The sequence below is a fragment of the Prionailurus bengalensis genome, chromosome D1 (assembly GCF_016509475.1).
Source record: "Prionailurus bengalensis isolate Pbe53 chromosome D1, Fcat_Pben_1.1_paternal_pri, whole genome shotgun sequence".
Taxonomy (NCBI): Eukaryota; Metazoa; Chordata; class Mammalia; order Carnivora; family Felidae; genus Prionailurus; species Prionailurus bengalensis.
Genome location: NC_057346.1, coordinates 61,226,842 through 61,253,204, shown reverse-complemented (window position 1 = coordinate 61,253,204; position 26,363 = coordinate 61,226,842). Strand labels below are relative to the sequence as shown.

The following is a 26,363-nucleotide window of genomic DNA, read 5'->3' as shown; positions in this document are numbered from 1 at the left end:
TCTGGTTAACAGACCGGAGCTTTATAGTTTTTTTCATCAATGCTTAGGTCTATGATTCACCTTAAGTTAATTTTGCTATGCCATATGAGGCAGATGTCAAAGTTCATTTTCTCATACAATTATTTGCTCCAGCTCTCCATTTCAGGAAGACTATCTAATCTCCATTACACCACTTATCTATCTTCTTCAAAAAACAAATGACCTTACATGTATGAGTATATTGCATATTTCATGGGTAACAGAACAATAAATATTAATTTTATTTGTAATTGAATAAATGAAAACACAGAATATCAAAATGTGTAGCATGTGAAAAAGCAATGGTTAAAATAAATCCCTACTTGAAAATGCATAAATTCCCAAAGGGAAAGTTTGAAAACCAATAATCAAAGCTTCTTTATGAATAAGTAAAAAGAACTGCAAATTAAACACAAAGAAAGTAAAAGGAAGGACATGATAAAGATTGGATTAGAAGTCAAATGCATTACAGATAGAAAGTACCATTGTTAGTCTGGATACTTTTTATGTCAACCTAGCTGTGGTTTTGGAGCTAAAAGCTTTTAAGATAGAGCCTAATGATGTGAATCCCCAATAGTGAATGCACGGAGTCCAAACTCTCTCCATCTCTAGGAAATAAAAGTATTCTGTACCTGACCACAAACATTTGATAGATCACTGGTGGGATCCATGACTCAGAAGAAAAATCCGTGCCACACGCTTACGAATTACCTTATTTTTTACTCCATAGACAATAGGGTTGAGTGGCACAAGGAGATAGATGGTAGACAGGAGAATGTGGGTAGGGCGAGCTACATGTCCAAAACGGTGGCTGAAAAAGGAGAAGAAGGCAAGAATATAAAACTCAAGGAAAACAAAAATATGAGCTGTGCATGTGTTAAATGCTGTGAGCCGTGCCTCCTTTTGGTGTAGATGAAAAACAGCCTGGAAAATAAGGATATAGGAAATGAGGACAAAAATCATGTCAAATCCCAGTATTGTAAAACCTACTGGGAGACCATATGTTATATTGACTTGGATGTCTTCTGCAGCTAGCTTGACCATGGCCATGTGCTCACAGTAAGAGTGGGGCAATCAGAATGGAATGAAAAACATGAAATCTTTTGATCGGAATGGGTGACAGACCAACCAGCACTGTAGCTCAGATCGCCACTGTTGCTATCATCCGATCCAGGATGGAAGGCATGAGGATGGATGTGTCTCAGTGGATCACAGATGGCAATGTAGCGATCAAAAGCCATGGCCAACAGAATGCCAGACTCCATGCACTGCAAGGCATGAATGAAGAACAGCTGGGTCAGGCAGCTGTCAAAGGCCATGGAGCAAGATCTGAACCAGAAGATGGCCAACATCTTGGGAGCAATGGCTGCGCAGAGTCCTATGTCAGTGGCTGCCAGCACTGCCAGGAAGTTATACATGGGCTGATGCAGGCTGCATTCTGTAGCAATGATGATTAGTAAAATAATATTTCCCAGAAGAGCCACTATGCACACAGCAAAGAAGGGAAACCCAATCCAAAACTTCACATGTTCTAGTCCAGGAATTCTGATCAAGATTACAGTTCTGAGTGTCAAATATGATGTATTGATGGATGCCATAGACATTGGTATTCTGTCTTCTTGCTGCTCTGATTCTGACACCTGCAGAAGGAAACTTGGATGAGAAATGAAGAGGCTTCATCCCTCACTATCATTCAACCATTATCTTTCAACCATTGAGCATTGAGCAAGTAAGTTCAGATCTATGGATGGCAGTATGGCCAGAATGTTCTGATGAATTTCTATAATGTCAGAGCAGTAGAAGCAAACAATCCTGCAGACCTTAACCTGAGCTAAAAAATGGGAACATTTCAGTATTCCTGCCTTCGTTTTTCTGGAAATGGAAACCATGAGATGGAAAACACTGATTTTTGCCATCTGTCATCAGCTCTAGCCTAGTTTGCCTGAAAGCCACCATTAAGTGTTCCTTCTTTATGTACCTAGATGCCAACCCAGTTTCACTGCAGTTGGAAATTCTCCTGGCAGTCTTGATGTCCTAGAAGAAATCTTGTTTCTGTCACTGTGTGTGCATTAATATATAATCCTATAAGAGCCTTCAATATTACTTCAATATTACTCCTGGTGCCAGAGAGGGAGTTATTTATCTCAGAGTCATTAACATTGGCTCCCAATGGGATTTGTTAGAAGAGTTTATCTTTCTTATATTAACTCATTCGTTTATCAAAATATTGAACAAACTACTGCTTTTCCAGGCACTCAACGTGGTCCTTAGAAGAAATTTGAAGAGGGTGTTCACCTTTCAGATACAGCCAGATGAAATTAATTCTCTAAAATAATTAAGGCTCACTTATTTAGGATAGATTTGTGGAATAGGGAATGTGAAATAGTCTGTTTTTACTGGGGCTTAGGAAAAGGAAGAAGAAGAAAGAGAAGGGGAAAAAAAAGAAAAGGATGCACAGTTACCAAATTCAAGAAGAATGGACAATTTAAAATAGGATAGTGTATTAAAAAAAAAAAAGCAGGGGTGCCTGGGTGGCTCAGTCAGTTAAGCCTCCGACTTTGGCTCAGGTCATAAACTCATGGTTCATGAGTTAGAGCCCCAAGTCAAGCTCTCTGCTGGCAGCACAGAGCCCAATTCAAATCCTCTGTCCCCCTCTCTCTCTGCACTTACTCTGCTACTCTCTCTCTCAAAAATAAATAAATAAATAATAAATAAATAAATAAATAAATAAATAAAAGAAAAGCAGAATCTGGCTACTTTAGACATACTCTGAAGCTAGGTTAGTGTAATTATGTTTTCTTCCCTGTTAAAGATCACTGGATCACTAGACTTCTTGAGCTCTGGGTAAGATTGCATATCCTGTTTTGCATGGTAGACTCTCTACTTTTGCTTTTTAATACCTTTACACTGTATTGAGAATGATTAGCTGTGGTTTAAATCCTGAAGCACCTCTGACTATGATGTCTTACAATATGAGTAGTACCTGATATCGAATGTCACATCGAATGTCACAACGGAGCTAATGGTTCTTGAAGTAAAACTTAAAAAAGTGTAGGGACCCATCAATGCATTCGCCTGGAGTTTATCTCTCATGTTTTCCCAGACTAAGCCCCCAGCAACTTGTCAATTATAGTTTGTATTTTCTTATCCTGGCACTGCTTCTCTTAGAGATTTCTGCTCTGGTAAATTATAATTTTTCTGTCTTCACTTATTGGTTTCTCCAGTTTGGGGGACAGCAGTTTGCCTTGTGACCTTACTTCTCTTATGAGTCTAGGAAGAGTTGCTGACTTCTCAGTTGGTTCAGCTTTTTACTTGTTGTTAGGGTAGAGTGTGAACTTCCAGATTCTCATATGCCAGACTGGAAAACTGAAGTCTGAATCCTGCTGTTTTCATCCATTCTACCACTCTTCATTTTGACTGGGGATTTTAAAACATTTACATTTATTTTTTATTTTTATTTTTTTAATTATTTTTTTTTAACGTTTATTCATTCTTGAGAGACAGAGCATGAGCAGGGAAGGGGCAGAGAGAGGGAGACACAGAATGCGAAACAGGCTTCAGGCTCCGAGCTGTCAGCACGGAGCCCGACGCGGGGCTCGAACCCACAAACTGCAAGATCCTGACCTGAGCAGAAGTCAGATGCTCAACCGACTGAGCCACCCAGGCTCCCCAAAACATTTACATTTAAAATAATTATTCCTAGGGAAGGATTTACCATTACTGTTTTGTTATTTGTTTTCTTTATGTCTTATAACTTTCTTGTCCCTCGTTTCCTCTTTTATTGCCTGTCTTTGTGTTTGCTTAATTTTTGTAATGACACTTTTTGGATTCCTTGACATTTCCTTTTGTGTATAGTTTACAAATATTTTCCTTGTGATTGCCGCAGGAATTACATATAACATCCCAAAGTTATAACAATATATTTTAAACTAAACTTCAGTCCCAGACAAAAGCTCTACTCCCTTCTTTAGAACTCCACCACCCACATAATGACATTATGTTATTAATGTTACAAAGTACATCCTTATATATTTCGTATGCATTAACTTAGATTTATAATTGTTTGTGCTTTTGTCTTTCATATCCTGTAGAAGAATAAAAAGTTGAGTTATGAACCAAAATTGGGATAATACTGATTTTTATACCTGTGTATGTATTTATCTTTGCTGAAGAACTTTATATTTTTGTATAGGTTTGAGTTACTCTCTAGCTTCCTTTCATTTCAACAGAAAGGACTCTCTTTAGCATTCCTTGTAAAGCAGGTTTAGAGATAATGAACTCTCTCAGCTTTTGCGTGTCTGGGAATATCCTATTGTCCTCATTTTGAAGGGCAGTTTTGCTAGATAAGGAATTCTTGAATACTTTTTTAATAATTTACATATAGCACCCCTCTCTGTTCTGGCCTGCAAAGTTTATGTCCCAAGTTGCAATGGAATGAAGCTGATGTGTTAAAGGAATAAAGAATGTGTTCTCTATCTTTTCAGTTCCCTTCAAGTCCTGTTAAGTGGTTGACAGATTATATCAAAATACTAAGAGATGGCTATATCTGCAACTGTAAACCCAAGGGAGTGTACAGATAAACTATGATTCCTGCAACTAGGAAGATTATCAAATATTTACCAACAATACAAATACCCCCTCCCCTTTCTTAGTGATTCCATGAGGACCTGTTTGTGTCACTTGTTATTCTTTCTTATCCTCTGAGATTACCCTGTTGAAGCTACTATATATGGAAACTACATGTTTAGGTTGCGTCTTGGTTCTGAGTCCGTTTCCTTGTGAAATAGTTAAGGTTATGAAACTAAAGAAGGATGGAGAGAAAGATAGTCTGAGCAATCTAAGGAAAACTTCCAAAGACATGGGATTTTCTTAACATCTTTTTACTTTTCAAATGTCCTAGTTTCAAGAAAGAAGATATAATTCTTTGAAACAGAGGGAATACACATTTTTCATTCTTTATGGATGAAATGAAAAAAATAGATTGTATGAAACAAAGATCTTTTTTAAGGATCTCATAGAAGTGAAAGTTTTCTCTCATTTTGACCATATTTCATATTGTGTGAATCTATTGAAGGAACAAGAAGAAGGATACCTCATGATCTCCATACTCAACCTCAGGTTGGCATTTTCAGGGAGATGATCTCACAGACATTATATCATGTGTTTTTGTACAGAAAAAAAAGTGTTTTAGAAACCAGTGTGTGTATCTCTGAGTGTGTTCACTTTCTACTTCTGTGCTTACAATGCTCTGCATTGTATCTGTAACTCCAGCAGTTACTAGTAAGCACCTGACAACCACTGCATTGGTCTAGATTATAAAATTTCCTGCTGGTTATGTGCTTACACATGAATGTGTAGGGACCTTTGTTTACCCACAGAATTTTATCTCACTTTAATTTCTTTGTAATCATTTTTAAAAAATTTTTTAATGTTTATTTTTGGGAGAGAGAGAGAGAGAGAGAGAGAGTGAGAGAGGGCTTGAGCAGGGGAGGGGTAGAGAGGTAGGGAAATACAGAATCCAAAACAGGGTTCAGGCTCCAAGCTGTCAGCACAGAACACGACACAGGGCTTGAACCCACAAACCATGAGATCATGGCCCGAATTCAAGTGGGATGCTTAACTGACTGAGCCACCCAGGCACCCCATCGCTTTGTAATCTTTGAGTCTCAATTACACTAGATTTAATTCATTACATCATGATTGTCCTTCCCAGTGGAACTTTGTTTATGCCCCTTTCCTTTCCTTTGTTTATGTGTGTGTGCATGTGGGTGCAGATAAACAGATACATATTATCTTTATCTATACCTAAATATCTATATTCAGATTCCATGGGACCAAGTCATATAATCTTCACATTCCAACCTAAGTTCAATTTACTCAAGAAGACTTTTTTTTGATTCACGAAGCTTAATTTGATCCTTTGCTATCATTTCTGTATAACTCATCCTTCCCTTAGCTTTGGGATAAGTTTTGGCCATATAAATTATGTGTTGAAAGTTACACTACCATTATTTGTTTAAAGCTAAATCAGGAAAAAGACATATTTTTGTTTTTCACTGTAATAAAGCTAGGTTATAGTACATATAAAAGTCTGGAAAAATTGTTTGGTTAATAATATATGGGGGATATAATAAGTATTCTGGTATGATTCAGGAAAGCATATGTATTGGTAACTCTGTGTAAGTTCTTATTAGTACATATTATATTTATAAGGATTTGTTTGGGACAGAAAGAGAGCATATTATCTTTAAAAACTGATGGAAGTTCTACATAAGTACTATGTACTGCCTTGATGGGAGCCAGGAGAAGCAGAAAACTAGTAACCAAGGGTTACTCTACAACTGAAACATTTGTGGTGACTTAGAAGTTAGTTTTTCTCTTTAACCTTCTCAACTCCTGCCTCATGCTCACCCACTTTATCCCAGGACTTCTCTGCTATGGGGATTTGACTATTGCTTGGAATTATAGGACGAAGTATAAAGAAATCTACTATAGTCCATAACTGATATCTCAAGCATCATCAGGTATAAATTTACCAATCCAATAAATAAACCGTTGTGCATGTTTGAGAATTTGAGTTTCTAGATCAACAAATGAAGGAGCACAATTAGTATCCGTCTGTACTGTGAAATAATCTAAATCTGGAAAAAAATGAGAATAAAAGGGTAGTGAGTGGGGTTAATGTTAAGAAATATCTTATCCTTACCAATAGATATCTGTTGGTTCAAAAGAACATAATATGTGCCTACTTGAACAGTACATGATAGAAAGAAATAAACAATAGGAAAAAAGCAAGTTGTAATCTTGTCAGATTAGTCACGTATGCACAGTGGTAAATGAAAGGCTAAAGATAAAGACTGAGTTGATTCTACTTCAAAAGCTGTGTCAAAGACTTCAATATCATGTCCAGAGAGGGACAAAGACCATTTATTTCTATTCTCCATGTGAATGCCAGATTGGACTATAAGGGTCCTTTCAATAACTACTTGATGTTTTCATAGTGCCTCTGCTTGATCACTTCTAGTTAAGGGAAAGCCCACTGACATAATGGGAAATAATGAATGGTAACTCAAGGAAGACATTCTGTAAATATTAGTTGACTTACGTTCAGGTATGACTACAGATGGAATCTTTTACTGGAAATGAAGAGACAAGGTAATTTATAAGTCCCTGGGATAATATGATATAAGTATTATCTTTCTGTACTTCTAAACACAGTCATTTGGTTAGTTATTACTAATTTTGGTATTATGGTCCTAGTGAATTTAAATACACCTGATTATGAATTTGAATTGTTTTTAGCAATAGATCATTAAGGGTCTTCCTGAACAGAATCTCCATGTTTTTAGCATCTGGTTGTGATCATCTGTCATAGCAACTTTATCTTTAGAAGTACTGATAAGCACGGGGGAAAGCATCATGCCTCCTTTCAACACCTCTCATCCTTCTCCTGTCACCTTCTTGCTGATGGGCATCCCAGGACTAGAGCACCTGCATGTCTGGATTGGGATTCCCTTCTGCTCCATGTACGTGGTGGCTGTGGTGGGGAATGTGACCATCCTGGCCGTGGTGAAGGCAGAGCGGAGTCTCCATGAGCCTATGTTCTTCTTTTTGTGCATGCTCTCCGTCACTGACCTGGTCCTCTCCACATCTACACTGCCTCGGATGCTGTGTCTCTTCTGGCTTGGAGTCCATGACATTGCCTTTGATGTCTGTCTAGCCCAAATGTTCTTCATTCATAGTTTTACTGCTATGGAATCTGGCTTTTTCCTGGCCATGGCCTTTGACCGTTATGTGGCCATTTGTCATCCACTGCACCATACTACCATTCTCACCCATGCACGCATCACCATAATGAGTATTATTGTGGTGATTAGGGGTGTAGCGTTCTTTTCTCCACATCCCATCCTGCTCAAACAACTTCCCTACTGCAGATCACGAATTATTGCCCACACCTATTGTGAGTTCATGGCCGTGGTGAAGCTGGCATGTATGGACATAGGGGCCACCAAGAGTTATAGCCTCAGTATGGCTTCTATCATTGGCTCATGTGATGCAATTCTCATTGCTGTATCCTATGCCTTCATCCTGCGCTCTGTATTCCGCCTGCCATCCCGAGAAGCTAGCTTTAAGGCTCTGGGCACATGTGGGTCACATGTCTGTGTTATTCTTGTCTTCTATTCCACAGCTGGTTTTTCCATTTTCACTCACCGTTTTGGGAAAAATGTGCCTGCACATGTCCATATTTTTATTGCAAATATGTACCTTTTGGTGCCCCCTTTTCTCAACCCTATTGTATATGGAGTAAGGACCAAGAAAATACGGGAACATGTTATTAGGACATTAATGGTCAAAGTTGCTTGATTGTAGCTGAATTGATAAAATAAATGGAAATAAAAGAAGTGATATAATTAAAATAACTAGCTGCTCTTACTCTCACAAGCAGAATTGCATTTACCATGTGAAAGTTCTTTTATTTACTATATGTCTGTGAATTCCAAAAATTCTAATCAAACAAGTTATTTCAGCTTTTTCATTTATTAAATATTCGAGGACAAATTGTCAATCTCCTTCTAACTGTATGTCTTTTGGAGGATAATTACAAACAGAGAGTGAACAGTGGAAGGAGAAAAAGGATAAGTAAACAATATAGAAAAAAAAAGATTTCTATAGAGAACTAAATGATGGACAGTTTCCCACTTGTATTTATGGAACAGCTCAGTGTACAACTGCAATAAGCTTCTCTTGATGTTTCTCTTTGTTAATATATATTTGTATGTTGGTAATAAAGAAAAGGCCATGAAGATCAGTATTATCATCGATCTATATATCCATGTATCTATGTATCTATCCGATATCACCACTTATGCTTTTTGTATTAAGATAAGAATGTAACTAAAGGACATTTACTGGTGGCTTTTTTAGTATTGTGGTAAAATATACATAACATAATAGTTGTTATTTTAACCATTTTTAATTGTCCAGTTCAGTGTAATTCATGCATTCACATTGCTGTGCAGTCATCACCACCATTCTTCTTCAGAGATTTTTATCTTTCCCATCTGAAATCTATCCATTAACATTAACTTCCCATTCCCCACATTCCCTGGCAACTACCATTATACTGTCTCTGTGAATTTGGCTACTCTAGGTACTTCATATAAGTGGAATCATACAGTATTGGTCTTTTTGTGACTGGCTTATTTCACTCAACATAATTTCTTCAAGGTCCATTCATGTTGTAGAATGCGTCAGAATTTCCTTACCTTTTAATGTGGAATAATATTTCCAATAAATATTATAGTGGACTATAGATACATAGATAAAACAGGCATATACCTAGATACAGATTCCTATCTATCTATCTATATTTCATTTATCCATTTATCTGTGGATGGACACTTGGGTTGCTTCCAACTTTTGCCTCCTATGAGTAATGCTATTGTGGATGTAATTATATAAATATCTGTTCTAGTCTCTGTTTTAATTTCTTTTGGATAAATACCCAGAAGTGGAATTGCTGTATTATATGGTAATTCTGTGTTTTCATTTTTGAGCAATAGCCATGTCTCTTTTTGCACAGCAGCTGCATCATATTACATTCTCACTAGCAATGCAAAAGGGTTCCAATTTTTCATATCCACACCAACAATTTTTTTTACTTTTTTTACATGTTTATTTATTTTCAAGAGACAGAGAAACAAGAAGTGAGGAGGGGGTAGCACAGAGAGAGGGAGACACAGAATTCAAGCAGGCTCCAGGCTCTGAGCTGTCAGCACAGAGCCTGATGTGGGGCTTGAATCCATGAACTGTGAGATCACGACCTGAGCTGAAGTCGTACGTTTAACCGACTGAGCCACCCAGGCACTCCTAATTTTTTTAATTTTTTAAAAATAGTAGCCATCCTAATATATGTGAAGTGGTGTCTCATTTTGGTTTTGATTTGCATTTCCCTAAAAATTAGTGATGTTGAACATCTTTTCATGTATATATTTTCCATTTGTACACATTCTTTGGAAAAAAATTTATTCAAGTTATTTGCTCATTTTCTAATCTATTATGTTGTTGTTGTCATTGCTGTTGAGTTTTAAAAGTTATTTATATATTCTGGCTATTAATTTATTATCAGATATATGGTTTACAAATATTTTCTCCCATTCTGTGGGTTGCCTTTCCCTCTCTTGATAGTGCCCTTTGATGCACAACAGTATTGTTTTCCTGCTCATTTTTTAATTGAAATATAATTAACATATAATGCTATATTAGTTTCAGGTGTAGAATATAATGATTCAACATTCTATACATTACTCAGTGCTCATCACAGTAAGTTGACTCTTAATCCCTTTCACTTATTTAACCCATTTCCTCACCCACCTCCCCTCTGGCAACAACCAGTTTGTTGTCTGTATTTAAGTACAAAAGTTTTAATTTTGGTGAAGTCCAGCTTATTTATTTTTATTTTTGTTGCCTATGTTTTTGTGTCTTATCCAAGAAATTGTCAAATACAATGTCATAAGGTTTTCTCTCTATTTTTTTTTCTAAGTATTTGATAGTTTTACCTCTCCTATTTAGGTCTTTGATCCGTTTTCAGTAATTTTTTTCTGTATGATATGAGTTCAATTTCATTCCATTGAATGTGGATATCTAGTTCTTTCACTGCCATTTGTTGAAAAAAAAAAACTGTTCTTTCCCCATTGAATGATCTGGGCTCTCTTGTAGAAATTACCTGACCATATATGTTAGAGTTTATTTGGGAGCTTTCTTTTCTCTTGTATAGGTCTATATGTCTGTCTTTAGGCCAGTACCATACTTATTTGATTACTATAGCTTTGTAGTAAGTTGTGAAATCAGAAAGTATGAGACCTAAACTTTGTTCTTATTTTCAAGATTTTTTTTGTGTGTGGCTATTTTGTGTGAGATTTTGTATGAATTTTAGATTGGATTTTTCTGTTTCTACAAAAATGTCATTGCAACTTTGGTAAGGATTGCACTGAATCTGTAGATGACTTTGGGTAGCGTTGGCATATTAACATTATGTTTTCCAGTCCATGAGCATGGAATATCTTTCTATTTATTTGTATCTTCATTAATATCTTCCAACAATGTTTTGTAGTTTTTAGTGTACAAGTATTTGTCTTTTTGCTTAAATTTATTTTTTTTATTTTTGAGACAGAGAGAGACAGCATGAACGGGGGAGGGCCAGAGAGAGAGGGAGACACAGCATCTGAAATAGGCTCCAGGCTCTGAGCTGTCAGCACAGAGCCTGACGCGGGGCTCGAACTCACGGACCGCGAGATCATGACCTGAGCCGAAGTCAGACGCTTAACCGACTGAGCCACCCAGGCGCCCCATGCTTAAATTTATTCCTATTTTATTCTTTTGGAATATATTATAAATATAATTATTTATGTAATTTCCTTTTCAGATTGCTCATTGTTAGTGTATAGAAATGCAATTTTGGGGTTTTGCATGTTGATTTTGAATATTGCAATTTTGCTAATTTATTTATTGGTTATATTAGGTATGTTTGTGTGTGTGTGTGTGTGTGTGTGCATACAAGTGTGATATCTTTATGGTTTTCTTCTTACAAGATCAAATCATCTGCAAACATAGTTTTGTATCTTCCTTCCCAACTTGTATGCCTTTTATTTATTTTTCTTGTCTAATTGCTATAGCTAATACTTCCAGAACTATGTTGCATACAAGCGATAGAAATGGGCATATCTCTCTTGTTCCTGATCATAAAGAAAAAACTTTCAGTATTTCACCATTGAGTACAATGTTAGTACAAGGGCTTATCATATATGGCCTTTATTATGTTGAGGTTGAGGTTGCTGGTCATTTTTTATTGTCCCCTTTCTAATATTTAATAAGAGTTAACTAGGAAATACTGTCATTCTTTCAAATCAACCAATTACCAAAGCCCTATAGAATTATTAAAGGTATCTATATTAGTAAGAATCTAACCAGGACACAAAAAAAAATTTGAATATTTAGGACAGGACATCTTTAATACTGATAATTATTTATATAATTATATAGCTTCTGAGAAGTGAAATATTAAAAATAAAGACTCCCAGAAATTAAGAACCATAGGAAGCCATACCAGCTCTAGGTCAGTGAAACAGAGAGGGGAGCCAGCAGTTCCAGACTCAAAGATATGGGTCTCCCAGTAGAAGCTGAAACCATGGAAGTCCTCTCTGGCAGGATCTGGAGCCCTGGAGTAGATGCAGTTGAAGAGAGTGAGAAATAGGGAGAAATAACCTGACTTTCCTTTCCTCTTCCCTAATATTTTCCTGCCAGTACCTACACTGAACAAACCCAGCATAAATACAGATGATCTGTGATCCTGGGAAACATAGCCTGCAATGGTCAATGCTCCTGAAATACAGAAAAAGGAGAAGAAGTTGAGGAAGGACAAGTTTATAAGGAAGACGTATTTAATATTTGCATAACATTGCAACGAAAATGCACATAATGATTCTTTTGTATATAGGGATAATGAATATCTTTTACTTGATTAAACAAGTAAAATTCAAGAGGATTCAGTAATAGAAACATGACTAGAAAGTATCCTGGAGCTTTAGTTGTTTTTCAGAACTAGATAAGATTCAAGTAAGTTACTTAATATCTGGAGACATATGGGGATATTAATATGGATACCCTAATTAATTAATAACCATGTGCTTCTCTGATGTTCTCCATTCTGTCTAGCTCTCATCACATATGTTGTGAGAAGGCATTAATTCGCAGTGCCTACATGTGCTTAAACCCTAGAAGTGTAATAAATCAAGTATCTCAAGAGACTCGGAGTCCAGAGACCATCTCCTCTTGGTTTCTAAGTTCAGAGCTAGCTTGGGTGGCAATGACACTACAAGACTGATTCCCTTCAAGAGACCAAACTGTTCCTGAAGAGACTAGGAGAAATTATTGAAATTGCTTATAATCAGACAACATTCTCGAAGGAGGTGATAGGTAGGATATTCCTTGCAGGCATCTGGTCCCCCAGGATAAGAGATATAATGAAACTTGCTGTAGTATAGCATATATTAAGCTGACCTTCACGGTGAACAATGGGACCATCTCATTATAGAGGTAAGATAACCTGGTTACAGGCTGCAGAGTTGTAGTTGAGTTAGGATTGGAAAACTCAATGCTTCCATAAAAAGGGAATGATGGAACCTAGGATGGGGTTCTAGGTCCAGTCTTAAGTAGTGAAGACAGCACTTGTGGCTCTCTGAAAGATGGTTGAACTTCTTGACAAAAAATAAGGTAGAAGAAGATGAACTCAATATTTAAGCTGAAATGAACAGTTTGTTCATTCATAATTTTTGTTAGTCTACTTCTAGGATTTAGTCCTAAACTGAACTGGTCAAAACATTTTTTTAAAAATAATTCTTACTTTTATTCAGAGTGAAAGGATACTTCATGTTATAAAAGCTCACCATATACCAATATTTGAACCAAAATAATTATTTATCAATTCAAAATTTAGTATTGTTAGGATATCCTTCCAAAATAATTGCTCACAAACTCTAAGGAGTGATTTCTGGTAAGCCGATTTCTGGAAATCAAGAGTTGCATTTAAAAGTTTGCTTAAGGAATCAGACCTCTAAACCCAGACAGCAAACTGATGGTTGCTAGAGGGAAAGGGGTAGGAGATGGAAGATAGAGCCTTCCAGTTATGGAATTAATAAGTTATAGGAATAAAAGGCACAGCATTGGGCATATAGGGAAAAAAATTTAGCTTTGGAAACAGAAGGCAGTGTGAAGTGTACTGTGTGATTGAAGAATGTATTATTCACCTTCTGGAAGAATTTGATTGATCTTTTACAAAACAACACAAATATCTGGTAATCTGAATACCCATGTTTTCCAGACTTCGTCATTTTTTCTATTGGATAGTCCTTTGCTAAGTGATTTTCTTATTGTTCAGTTGAGCTGATTTTATGAAGATAAGGGTCCTTGATTTATTAGCTCAATGACTCACCTTTAAAAATAGGACCAGTTTGGTTCATACTTCTTCATTCTCCTTTTTTTTTAGCTAATTTCCCCAATTGTTCTTTAGTATTTCCCAAGTCACCTTTTCATTATATCTATAAGCCCTATCATTGAGAAGGGGGTGAGAGAGGTTAAATGTCACAAATCACTGATCTCAATCATGATGGTTGGACTTACCCTTTTTTGCTTGTCTCAAATTGTAGAAAATTATATCTTCATACTCAGCAATATATCACCTGTTACCTCTCTAATACTATAATACTACTGAAATGCATCTGGCTAACTGAACAACACTTTCTGGGAAAAAAAAGGCAAGGAGATAGATGACAGATAGATAGATAGACGATAGATAGATACTTTTCTACTAATTTTTCTTACCCAAAAAAGCACTATCCCATGTATTTAATGCATTGCGAGATTATACTACTGAAGAAATAATTCAATAACTGGCATCTCTCCAAACCCATAGTAATGGAAAAAAAACATTGATATTCATATATTTATAATCTTTGTGATTTTTAATTTGGACAGGGTCATGGAATATCTATTGTTTGCATAATGTTAAATTACAACAGGACCAGTCTTCACCCTACCAGCTTTCTACTGCTTGGCATTCCAGGATTGGAGGCTGTTCACATATGGATTTCTATCCCTTTTTGTCTAGTCTACCTCGTGTCACTAATGGGAAATGTTGCCCTTCTGTTAATTGTCAAGACAGACCACAAACTACACGAACCTATGTACCTCTTTCTATGCATGCTTTCAGTGGCTGATTTGATTCTTACTTCTTCTACACTTCCCAAGATACTTAGCCTCTTCTGGTTCAATTACAGAAAGATCTACTTTGAAGCCTGCCTCACTCAAATGTATCTTATTCATTCTCTGTCTACTATGGAATCTGGATTTATCCTGGCCATGGCTTTTGACCGCTACATAGCCATTTGCCACCCATTAAGACATTCCACTATCCTGACCCCTGCAGTGGTTATAGGCTTCGGTTTGGGCATTGTCTTTAGAGGAGCTGTACTCCTCAGTCCACATCCCTTTCTCCTGAGGTGGCTTTCCTACTGCAGAACTAATGTCATCTCCCATACGTACTGTGAGTTTATGGCTGTGATAAAGCTAGTTTGCACTGAAACCAAGATTCGTAGAGCCTACAGCCTAATTGTGGCATTCCTGACAGGGGGATTGGATTTCATATTGATCATCTGTTCTTATGTCCTTATTCTTTTCACTGTCTTTAATCTGCCTTCGAAAGCTGCCCGCCTCAAGACCTTAAGTACATGTGTCTCCCATGTATGGGTCATCTTAGTGTTTTATACACCAGCCTTTTTCTCTTTTCTCACTCATAGGTTTGGCCACCACATCGCTCCACATATCCATATTTTTATAGCCAATATATATCTTCTTATTCCACCTATGTTGAACCCTATTATTTATGGTGTAAAAACCAAGAGAATCCGGGAGGGATTTTTAAAATTCTTAATAATCAAATGTGTTTGAAAGCATATATTGCTGCTTTCAAGATTCTCCCTTTGTCTTTTTCTTTTAAACATTTGACTGATACTTTAGGTAAGGATATCTTGTTTTCATTCTGCTTAGAATTTGTTGAGCTTCTTGTTTGTGAGGATTGAAGTTTTTTTGTTTTTTTTAATCAATTTTTGAAAAATTTCAGCCATTATTTCTTCAAATGTTATTTCTGTCTCTCCTGTCCTTCTAGGATTTTCTTTATAGGCTTTTTTTTTTTTTTTTTTTTTTTTTGTATCCTACAGGGGTCTTTGAGACTTTTTCATTTTCTTATTCTTTTTTTTTTTTTTTTTTTTTTTTTTTTTTGCTTTTCAGGCTGAATAGTTTCAATTGGCCTCATTCATTTTTTTCTCTAAGTTTAAATATGCTTTTGAGCACCTATTGTGAATTTTACATTCATTTATTATACATTTCCATTATATTTGGTTCTTTTTAAATAATTCCTATTTATACTCTGTTTTTGGTGGCACATGATTCTCAAACTTTTCCTTTCCTTCTTTAGACTTGGTTTATTTTAGTTCTTGGAACTTATTTGTAATAGCTGATATCAAGTCTGATTCGTAAGCAAGATTTTTACTTTGGGTGGGTTTTGTTTGTTTGTTTTCTTTTGTCTTGTTTTTGAAATCTTGTGCATGCACTATGCACATGGGTAGGTGGCCTTCTATATTCCTAAAAATATGTTGGAACTTTTCAGATCCTCCTATGGATATCTCATTCTCTGTTTTTATTTGTTTGCTTGTTTTTGTTTTGTTTGTTTGTTGGCTGGTTTGTTTTGAGTTTTATAGTCAGTCTTTTGTTAACCCAATTAGTAAGTTTGTCTTAGGACACTTTAATGTTAAACAATTGCCATTACAATTGCCTTTTTCTCATAGGTTGATTTCTGGGTCATGTCAAATGAAAACAAGCCTTTTGAATAGAGCATTTTTCAAGCTTCCTGTTGTGTCAAATAGTGACAGTTTATTTTGATGGTGATTTTTGGACTGCCAAACCAATTTTGTCCCTTCTTTTGGATGCTGGGATGCTGGTTTTCAAAGATATAGAATGCATTTCTAAAAACTTTAAATGCCTGTGTCGATTAACTTTAATATCTGTGTCATTTCTGGGTCAGTTTCAATTAATTAATTTTTCTTACTTATTATGAATTTGTTCTTCTATTACTTTTCATGACTTATAGGTTGGAATAGATTATATATATAATTATATATGATAATATATAAAACATATGTAAACATATAAAATATGTAAAAAACAATATATATTTTACCCTGTGGGATGCTAAATTCTTTTTTGTATTTCTATGTTTTCAGGCTTTGTTCTGGGACTTGATTAGATTGAATATTGGTCAAGCTTGTCAGGTTTTGTTTTAGGCTGTACAGTGTGAAACCAGAGCAATATTTCATCTAGTACTCATTTTGTCTCACTGTTTGGTTTCCCTATATTTTCCTATATCACAATAAATTATGAAAAATTCCTCAGTGACTTCTCAAAAAGGGTTGGCTTCAAATATTGTCCCAATTTTGTGTGTGTGGTTTTGGGTAGATTGGTTCACAGAGGTTTTGCTCCAACTAATCTGAACTATTTAGTTCACAATGAACTAAACAGTATTGAAGTAATTTTTAAAGCAGTCCTCTGAAGAACAAAGAAGTTGTCTCTCTGCAGATTTCTTCTCTTTGGTACACTGATTTACTGTTTCTGTTTTATTCTTCCAAGAATCCCAGATACAGGGGCACCTGGGTGGCTCACTCGATTAAGCATCCAACTCTTGATTTCAACTCATGTCATGATCTCATGAGTTCATGAGTTCAAGCTCCGCATTAGGCTCTGCACTGACAGCAGGATTCTGTATCTCCCTCTCTCTCTCTCTCTCTGCCCCTTCACCACTCACTCTCTCTCAAAAATAAAAATAGAAATAAATTCCTTTTTTTTTCAAAAATTAAAAAAAAATGTTTATTTATTTTTGAGAGACAGAGAAACAGAGGATGAGCAGGGGAGGAGCAGATAGAGAGAGACACACACAGAAAGAATCCAAAGCAGACCCCAGGCTCTGAGCTGTCAGCACACGATGCAGGGCTCAAACTCAATGAACTGAACTGTGAGATCATGCCTTGAGCCAAGCTTGGAAGTTGGACGGTTAACCGACTAAGCCATCTAGGCACCCCAAATGAACAAACAGAAATCTTAAAAGAAGGAGAAGGAGAAGGAGAAGGAGAGGGAGAAGGAGAAGAAAGAAGAGGAAGAAGAAGAAGAAGAAGAAAAAATAAGAAAGCTGAAAGAGGAAAGAAGAAGAATCCCAGCTCCCAATCCTGAATTTAAGAATCATGTTGTACTCTGCCTGGGCTCTACCTTTCCCTAATGTGTTTTGGTAACTTTCCCTATGTAGTAAGCTTGGGCAATTGAAAGGATAACCTCATTAGTTTCCCATCCCACAGACCATTGTCTTTCATTATCTGATGTCCAATACCTTGAGTGCCTTTACTTCATATATTTTATGGTACTTTAATTCTTTCATCCACATTCGTGTTACTCCAACTTGTCCAAAAACAATTGTCCCCACATATTCCTTTAAGTTCAAATTTAGAAAGCCTCAACTATCTAAATTCTTATATCTGATTCTTCACTATACAAATTGTGAAACATTTTCCCATACTGTTCACTAATTGAGTAAACATACACAGACACACTCGTATGCACATACAAACACACACAGTGTATCTGTATAGACTGATATAAAATACTTCAGTTGATAGGGTGCCTGGGTGGCTCAGTCGGTTGAGCATCTAGCTCTTGATTTCAGTTCAGGTCATGATCTCACATTTTGTGAGTTCAAGCCCCAGAAAGGGCTCTGTGTGGACAGTGGGAAGTCTGCTTGGGATTTACTCTTTCCTTCTGTCCGTGTCCCTCTCCTACTTGTTCTCTCTCTCTTTCTCTTTCTCTCTCTCTCTTCCTCTCTCTCAAAAGAAATAGATAAACTTAATAAAAATTATTAAAAATTTTTTTAACATTTATTCATTATTGAGAGACAGAGAGAGACAGAGCATGGGAGGGGCAGAAAGAGGAGGAGACACAGAATCTGAAGCAGGCTCCAGGCTCTGAGCTGTCAGCACAGAGCCTGATGCGGGGCTCAAACTAACAAACTGCGAGATCATGACTTGAGCCGAAGTCAGATGCTTAACCAACTGAGCCACCCAGGTGCCCCCTAATAAAAATTATTTTTAAAATATTTAAAAATAAAGCAAATACTTTGTTTTAAATATACCTTTATTAAAAATAGAGCTGCTTTTGGAGGATGTTGCTTTCATATGCATGAACTTTGCCTTTATTTTTATTGTAATGAAATCTAGACGTAATTACCAGTCATCCATGGTCAGTGCTTTATTGCTATCCATTTTTTATGAAGTTTATTTATTTATTTTGAGAGAGGGAGCAGGGGAGGGGCAGGGAGAGAGGAAGAGAGAGAATCACAAGCAGACTCCACACTGTCAGCACAGAGCCTGACGCAAGGCTTGAACTCACCAACAGTGAGATCATGACCTAAGCAGAAACAAAGAGACACTTAACCGACTGAGCCATCCAGGTGCCCCTGCTATCCATCTTTGTATGTCGAATTTATAGCCTAGAGGGGCGCCGGGGTGGCGCAGTCGGTTAAGCGTCCGACTTCAGCCAGGTCACAATCTCACGGTCCGTGAGTTCGAGCCCCGCGTCGGGCTCTGGGCTGATGGCTCAGAGCCTGGAGCCTGTTTCCAATTCTGTGTCTCCCTCTCTCTCTGCCCCTCCCCCATTCATGCTCTGTCTCTCTCTGTCCCAAAAATAAATAAACGTTGAAAAAAAATTTTTTTTAAAAATTTATAGCCTAGACCAGCTGACATAATTGGAACTCCCTAAAGGCAACTGGGTGTAGGGTGTAAGGGATTTCCCTTTCCAATAAGGAAATCTTTAAATCCAATGAGTCTCAGAGGAGGACAATCTATGTACCATTTATTATTACCACTTCAATTCCCATCATGATTAGTTGCCACTACCACTTATTACCATGATTATTATGTTATTCATTGTATTAAATACCATAACCATATTAATTCATTTAAGCTTCATATAGACAATATGATATATGTACTACTAGTATTCATATTTTAAAGTTCAGGAAATTTGAGATTGTAAAGATGAAATTACATGAAAACAGTTATACAACCAATACTAGCAGAGCCAACTCTGAAGACAGGTCTTCCTCTACAGCATGAGGTTCATCACATTTTATCTAACGACACTCATGCTGATGTTAACAGCAAAAGGAAGGTCTGTCCATTTAGAAGCATTAGCCACTTAGTTCCCTCCGTTTCCAGAAGACTAAAAGCCTTTCGTTCAAAGTATTCTAGATTATTTTGGTAATCATAGATGTAGAAATATATGTCTGCATATATATCTGCATATCAATATATCTATATCTTTGTAATTAAATATTTAAAAAAAGAAGAGAAGAAATAAGATATGGAATCCCTGATATTTAACGCTATCTATGGAGTAGACTCCTGGTGTTAATAACACTATGCTTTCCTTGTACTTTACACATCAAATAGGGGCCTTTTACACCATACTGACTGAGAAAAAGGAAACAGGGAATTTTGTCTTTAAGAAGGGAAACTCAGATCCTGGGATAAAATATGTTATATAGCACTATATATATATATATATATATATATATATATATATGTTTTCCCTTCCATTCAAGTTGACATATTAAATCTCACAGTGCTAAATGTGTTCTTTTGAGACATCCTTAGTTGCTCTTTGTTTGATTTTGGCAAATCATTTATCCTATGAGCTCTAGCGAAGCTATCTCAATGGATAATATAAACATCAGAGGCAAAATAAATGGTACAGTGGATGGCAAGGGAAGTCTGCAAGTGTAGACTGGTCAGAGAAGACTAAGGACAGGAGAAGTGGTAGAAAAGGGGACAAAATCCCTCATTATGTTTTCTGTGTTGGCTTATGTCTGGTATACCTCATCCATTGGTCATCAGTGTTTGCTAGTTCTAATTTCACAGATTCCTTCCAATGCTAGCAACTAAAGAGCAACAGGGAATTTAATTACACTACTTGACATTGTTACCTAGTCCCTCACATCCATTTGGAAATGGAAATCCCAGGCTTACATTTGAAAGGCAAAATTAAATAACGAAAGTAATAGTAAATAAAAAAAATGGCTTTTTATTTGTCAAACAGTAAATGGGGTATTTTGTTGTATACATTATTAATTTTCATATTATATAACTCCTGAAAAGAAGATATTATTATCCTCCTCTTTAAGATAAGGAACTAACATCAACTAAGCTGTTGTAACTCATGCAACGTCTGGGGAAATATGAAATTTTAGGGAATATCTGGGTAAAGATGATCATTTCAGGTGATTATGAGGCAGGCACTGCATGGGTAACACTTTATTCACACTGCTTTAAACAATACTGACTTATAACTCTGTTCGAAAATGTGGGATTATAGAAAGTTTATTCAGCTTCATGCTGTGAAGACCGATGTTTTCCTTATACAATCTGCAATGTTCAGTTCCACAAAAGTACAATTAAACAATCATCATTGTGACCCTAGTACCCACACACTCTTTTGATTATTGGTTCCTGAGGTTAGTCCTCTAATGACTGCAAAAGTCTCAGAAGGCTGTCATCTGTCTGGTCAGTGAGATTCCTCTAGAAGAACAAAGAGAGACATTCTCATTGGTGATCATTGACAGCCATCCCCATGGGGCATTCGTTTTGCATAACCCTCCTAAAACCTATGGCTCCAGAGCAAGAAGCAGCAGGCAGCTGGTTTGTCTTATAGGCGTCTGCAAGATGAATGCAACCCCAGGCAAAACCCAGCCAGATGAAGAAATAGGACTACGTGAGACAGGCATTTCTACTCGAGAGAAAAACAGAAGAATTAAAAATACTTAATAGCTTATATGACAAGGATAGTGAGCAACAAATGTACTCCAACCATAGCACAGACGCAGCATCAGGAAGGTCTCCTTCCATGCCAGTCTTTACTTCCATGGCTAAATTGTAGGGGCATCTACAGGGTCTCCCATAGAGGGTAAGGTGACTAAAGGAAAGGCAGCACTTAGGGAATTTAAGATGGAGACTATTTATAAACAAGAACAGAATTAATTAAACATAATATTTTATGGGCTTACTGGTGCATGCAACTGAACAAAATGTTTTCTAGGTTTGAAAGATATTTGAGACCAAAAGTAATGGTAAATGAGGTAGTTAAACTCTGAAGTAGTGCACACTGCCTGCCACTCTGGCGATGCATCTGAGAGGTATGGCTAGATGCTTTGTTTGAACTTTATAAAGTGAGAGTAACATAAAGATCAAGTAAAACCATAAATCAAGGTCCGTTTAAATGGCCCAAGTATTCATATTTGTCTTTGCATATCAGTCTGATCACATTCACAGAAATTGATTTATGCTAGGTTCAGTAAGTGTTTTCAATCCAAAATAGCAATTTGCTTTTATAGACAGTTTCTAAGTAAAACGACAGTTTTCCAATGAAGAGAAAAAATAAGCCTGATAGGGGAAAAGATGTTTTAGAGACATAATCAGGGCAATAACTATCTAGCTTTCACTTGAAAATCAGCCTCTTTTGTTCTTATTTGTTTAGTGAAACTATCAGCAAAATAAATCCATGCTGTTTTCAGTAATTACAGGGTGGTGTTTATGAAGTGGATATACGGAGCAAAATATGACTTTAGGTAGTGTGTTTTCTTTCTCTAGGGTAACGTTTACGCTTTCTTTCACTTTTTGAATTTTAAGATTAAAACAAATATTACTGGCTAATTCCAAAATCCTCACCCTCCATACCTGTTTCTGGCACAAACTTTCCTTCCCTCTATAGATTATCATAAGATATGGGTCACATATTTGAGGTACAAAGAGTATTTTTTAAAATATTTATTTCTTTACTTTTGAGAGAGAGGGAGCACAAGCAGGGGAGGAGCAGAAAGAGAGGGAGACACAGAAACCCAGGTGCCCCGCGAAGAGTATTTTTTTTTTAATTTTTTAATCTTTATTTTTGAGAGAGAGAGAGAGAGACAGAGCATGAGCAGGGGGAGGAACAGAGAGAAAGGGAGGAACAGAGAGAGAGGGAGGCACAGAATCCAAAGCAGGCTCCAGGCTCTGAGCTGTCAGCACAGAGCCCGATGTGTGGCTCGAACCCATGAACCGTAAGATCATGACCTGAGCTGAAGTCGGACGCTTAACTGACTGAGCCACCCAGGCACCCCAACTATCTTTTTACTCCATTTGCTTTTAAGATCTCTATGATTTCTGAAACTCTGTTAACTTTTTAAAAAATGTGTCTAGGGGCGCCTGGGTGGCGCAGTCGGTTAAACGTCCGACTTCAGCCAGGTCCCGATCTCGCGGTCCGTGAGTTCGAGCCCCGCGCCGGGCTCTGGGCTGATGGCTCAGAGCCTGGAGCCTGTTTCCGATTCTGTGTCTCCCTCTCTCTCTGCCCCTCCCCCGTTCATGCTCTGTCTCTCTCTGTCCCAAAAATAAATAAACATTGAAAAAAAAAAATTAAAAAAAAAATGTGTCTATATGGAGATGCAGTTGATTTATAACATTGTATAATTTAAGGTATACGGTTGTTAATTTGGCACATTTATATATTGCATTATGATTACCACATAGCATTAGCTAACACCTTTAATCATATCTTTTTTATCATTTCTTATTTTTTTATCTTATTTTGTATATTTTTATTATCTTATTACCATTTCTGTTTTGGAGTTAGGAAAAATTAAAATCTAATCTCTTAACTACCTTGAAGTTTATAATAGCAACATTTTTGTCTATAATCATTTTGCAGTGAATTAGATCTCCAGAACATATTACTAGTTGCAAATTTCCACTGACTCTTTGTTAACTTTTTAAAGTTATTCCTGATTTTTAAAATCCATTTTAAAGTCTCGCTCAAATCAAATTTCATTGTCCACGGACATCATGTGATAGAGTAATTGTGTACTTCCTCTGGCACCATTTATACTTCTCAGAAGCTACAGAAACATCTGTTGCGGTGCTTGAGCCGCTGGGACTCTCCAGTGGAACTATAAAATCTGAAGTTAGCATTTCATGAGGGAATAATTCAAATCTCTGAATTCCTGGCTTTAATTCAGCACAACACAATTAATCTGGAGGGATGTAGACAACTTGTCTATGTTTACTTAAACCTAAGACATGAGAGAGGCAGTGATGAGGGTACTGTAGCATATTGGTGTGAAGAAGGACTTTCTAGAACTCAGGCATAAATATTCAAAATTACTTTGGACTCTTGAGAGTCAGCTGTGCTGAAAATAAACTGAGAGCATGCAATAGAGGAAGACACAGTGGTCCCTCTGAAGATAAGTTAGAGACTTTTCTGGATTGCCTCCTTGTTGACAGGTAAATTGGTGTAGTCCCACCACATAGAACTAGCCACTAATAAGTTAGATCAGGATGCTCTTGGCATTTTCCCCAATCATCCTTTAGACATTCTGGTCCACAAGGTACCTGGTACCAACTCTGGAAAAGTAAGTGTATGCAGGTATATTCTCTGGGCTTAAGAATAATTTAGTAAGAAACAATATACTAACCATTAGTTTCACAGTGAACAGCTGGTATCAACTGAGATGTTGGAATGTAAATTTTATATTATATATTTGTATATTAGATATTATATTAATATTGTATATATTTATTTATATCATATATATATATATTTGTATGAATTATCATGAAAGCATGGACAATCTGCCAGAGTAACATTTTTCCAGGGATCCTGGAAAATCCAGGGAGCATACTTTTTGGATGTAAGGTCAATGACTTTGTTGCTATCTTAAAGCTATTATGCATTTAAGTGATCAGATGCTGGTTCTTTTATGGCCAGAAATTCACCAGGGCAGCATTCAAAAGTATTGTCCTTTGAAGCATTGCAAGTGTGGAATGCTTATTATTCCTTCATGTCTTGCTTTTAAAAATCTCTATTTAGAATGTATCTCATGCCAAATTCTCCAACACCATAATTACTTTGGAGGGGTACTTCTCAGAGAAGGCATTGTTACAGGTTCCTTGTTAGAATGCGAGGAACTTGAGTTATTTATCAGAAATTTTGCAAAAGGAAGGAAGGAAGAAAGAAAGAAAGAAAGAAAGAAGAAGAAAGAAAGAAAGAAAGAAAGAAAAGAAAAAGAGATTTTGCTTAGCCTGGCTATCACAGACAGAAGGAGAAGACTTAGTGTCAGGCAGAATGTTGTGGAGTTTCTGAGCTTAGGAGATAGTCTTTACTCAAGCTAGTCCTTAATGAGATTAATAGCTGACAGTAATGCAATACATGTAATTTCAGAGAAGCTCACCAAGGAGGACTTAAAATATGAGTAAAATTGCTCAGTTGCACTTTTACCTAAGTAATCCTACTGTATATTTACCAGAGTATATATGCACTTGACCACTCCAGGGACAAAGGAAGGAAAGAAAGCAAGACCATATCTTCACGTAGCCAGAATCACCATGATTGACTTTAACTCCACTGCATTCACCAATCCTAGTACCTTCTTCCTGATGGGCATACCTGGCCTAGAATATTTGCATATTTGGATAGCCATTCCTTTCTGCTCAATGTATATTGTGGCGCTCATGGGAAACATACTTATCCTTTTTATCATCAAAACTGAGACTGTTCTCCATGAACCCATGTTCTATTTTCTTTCCATGTTGGCCATCACAGACCTCATCTTGTCAACCTCCACTCTTCCCAAGATGTTGGGTATGTTCTGGTTCAATTATCATGAAATCGGCTTCCATGCCTGTCTCACTCAGATGTTTTTCATCCATGCTTTCTCTGGGGTGGAGTCAGGGCTTCTTGTGGCCATGGCACTTGACCGGTATGTGGCAATCTGTAATCCGCTGAGACACACATCCATTCTTACAAATACTGTGGTGGCTCGAGTTGGCATAGTGGCACTTCTACGTGGGTTAGTACTAATGACACCACATCCATTTCTAGTAAGGAGATGGCCATATTGCCAGTCCAATGTAGTCCCCCACACATACTGTGAGCACATGGCTGTGGTGAAATTGGCTTGTGCTGACATTTCCATCAATAGTCTTTATAGTTTGGCAGTCATTGTCTTAATTGTTGGGACTGATGTGACATGCATCTCTCTGTCCTATGTACAGATACTTCGTACTGTATTTAATCTCCCTTCTAATGATGCCAGGTTGAAGACCCTCAGCACTTGTGGGTCCCATGTGTGTGTCATCCTCACCTTCTACATCCCTGCTCTTTTTTCCTTCCTCACCCACCGTTTTAGTAAGCATATACCACGCCACACCCACATCCTGCTGGCCAACATGTACTTGTTGGTACCACCTATGCTGAACCCTATCATCTATGGAGTAAGGACCAGACAGATCCGAGAATGTGTTCAACAATTATTCATGACTAAAATCAGCTGAGAATTCTGGGTCTTATTTTTCCACTTATTCCCATCCTCCTGTAATTCTTTGGTATAAATTTCTTAGATTCTAGCTTCAGCAAGACCAAGTATTAGAATCTTAATTCTTACTATTTCCATAAGTGGAAGTTATATTTAACTAACATGCACATGTAAAACAGATACAGCAATACCTATGTCATAAGTTAATGGTTACAAAGTGTTTAGTACTGTTTCTAGTATATTGTAGCACCTAATAAAGATATTATTTCAGTCTGTGAAATAATTCTTCTGTGTGTTATGTGTTTGTTTTCTCAGTGTCTTTATGAAACATGTTTATTAGTTTATTTTATAAGAT

The 26,363-nt window shown here is 36.8% G+C and overlaps 3 protein-coding genes, 1 non-coding gene and 1 pseudogene across 4 annotated transcripts; 3 read left to right on the top strand and 2 right to left on the bottom strand.

Moving 5' to 3' along the window:
- Positions 1 to 672: 672 nt before the first annotated feature.
- On the bottom strand, positions 673 to 1,616 carry LOC122483457 (annotated as a pseudogene).
- A 1,983-nt stretch (positions 1,617 to 3,599) lies between these two features.
- On the bottom strand, positions 3,600 to 3,684 carry TRNAR-UCU. Its single transcript has one exon. It is a non-coding gene; the product is annotated as a tRNA-Arg (tRNA).
- Positions 3,685 to 7,437: 3,753 nt separating this feature from the next.
- Positions 7,438 to 8,382, top strand: LOC122483455 (olfactory receptor 52E4-like). The gene has a single exon (XM_043580461.1). The coding sequence runs from the start codon at positions 7,438 to 7,440 to the stop codon at positions 8,380 to 8,382; it is 945 nt and encodes a 314-aa protein (XP_043436396.1).
- A 6,189-nt stretch (positions 8,383 to 14,571) lies between these two features.
- LOC122483454 (olfactory receptor 52K2-like) lies at positions 14,572 to 15,522 on the top strand. The gene has a single exon (XM_043580460.1). The coding sequence runs from the start codon at positions 14,578 to 14,580 to the stop codon at positions 15,520 to 15,522; it is 945 nt and encodes a 314-aa protein (XP_043436395.1). The 5' UTR covers positions 14,572 to 14,577.
- A 9,492-nt stretch (positions 15,523 to 25,014) lies between these two features.
- LOC122483453 (olfactory receptor 52E2-like) lies at positions 25,015 to 26,027 on the top strand. Its single transcript, XM_043580459.1, has one exon. The coding sequence runs from the start codon at positions 25,080 to 25,082 to the stop codon at positions 26,025 to 26,027; it is 948 nt and encodes a 315-aa protein (XP_043436394.1). The 5' UTR covers positions 25,015 to 25,079.
- The last annotated feature ends 336 nt before the right edge of the window (positions 26,028 to 26,363 follow it).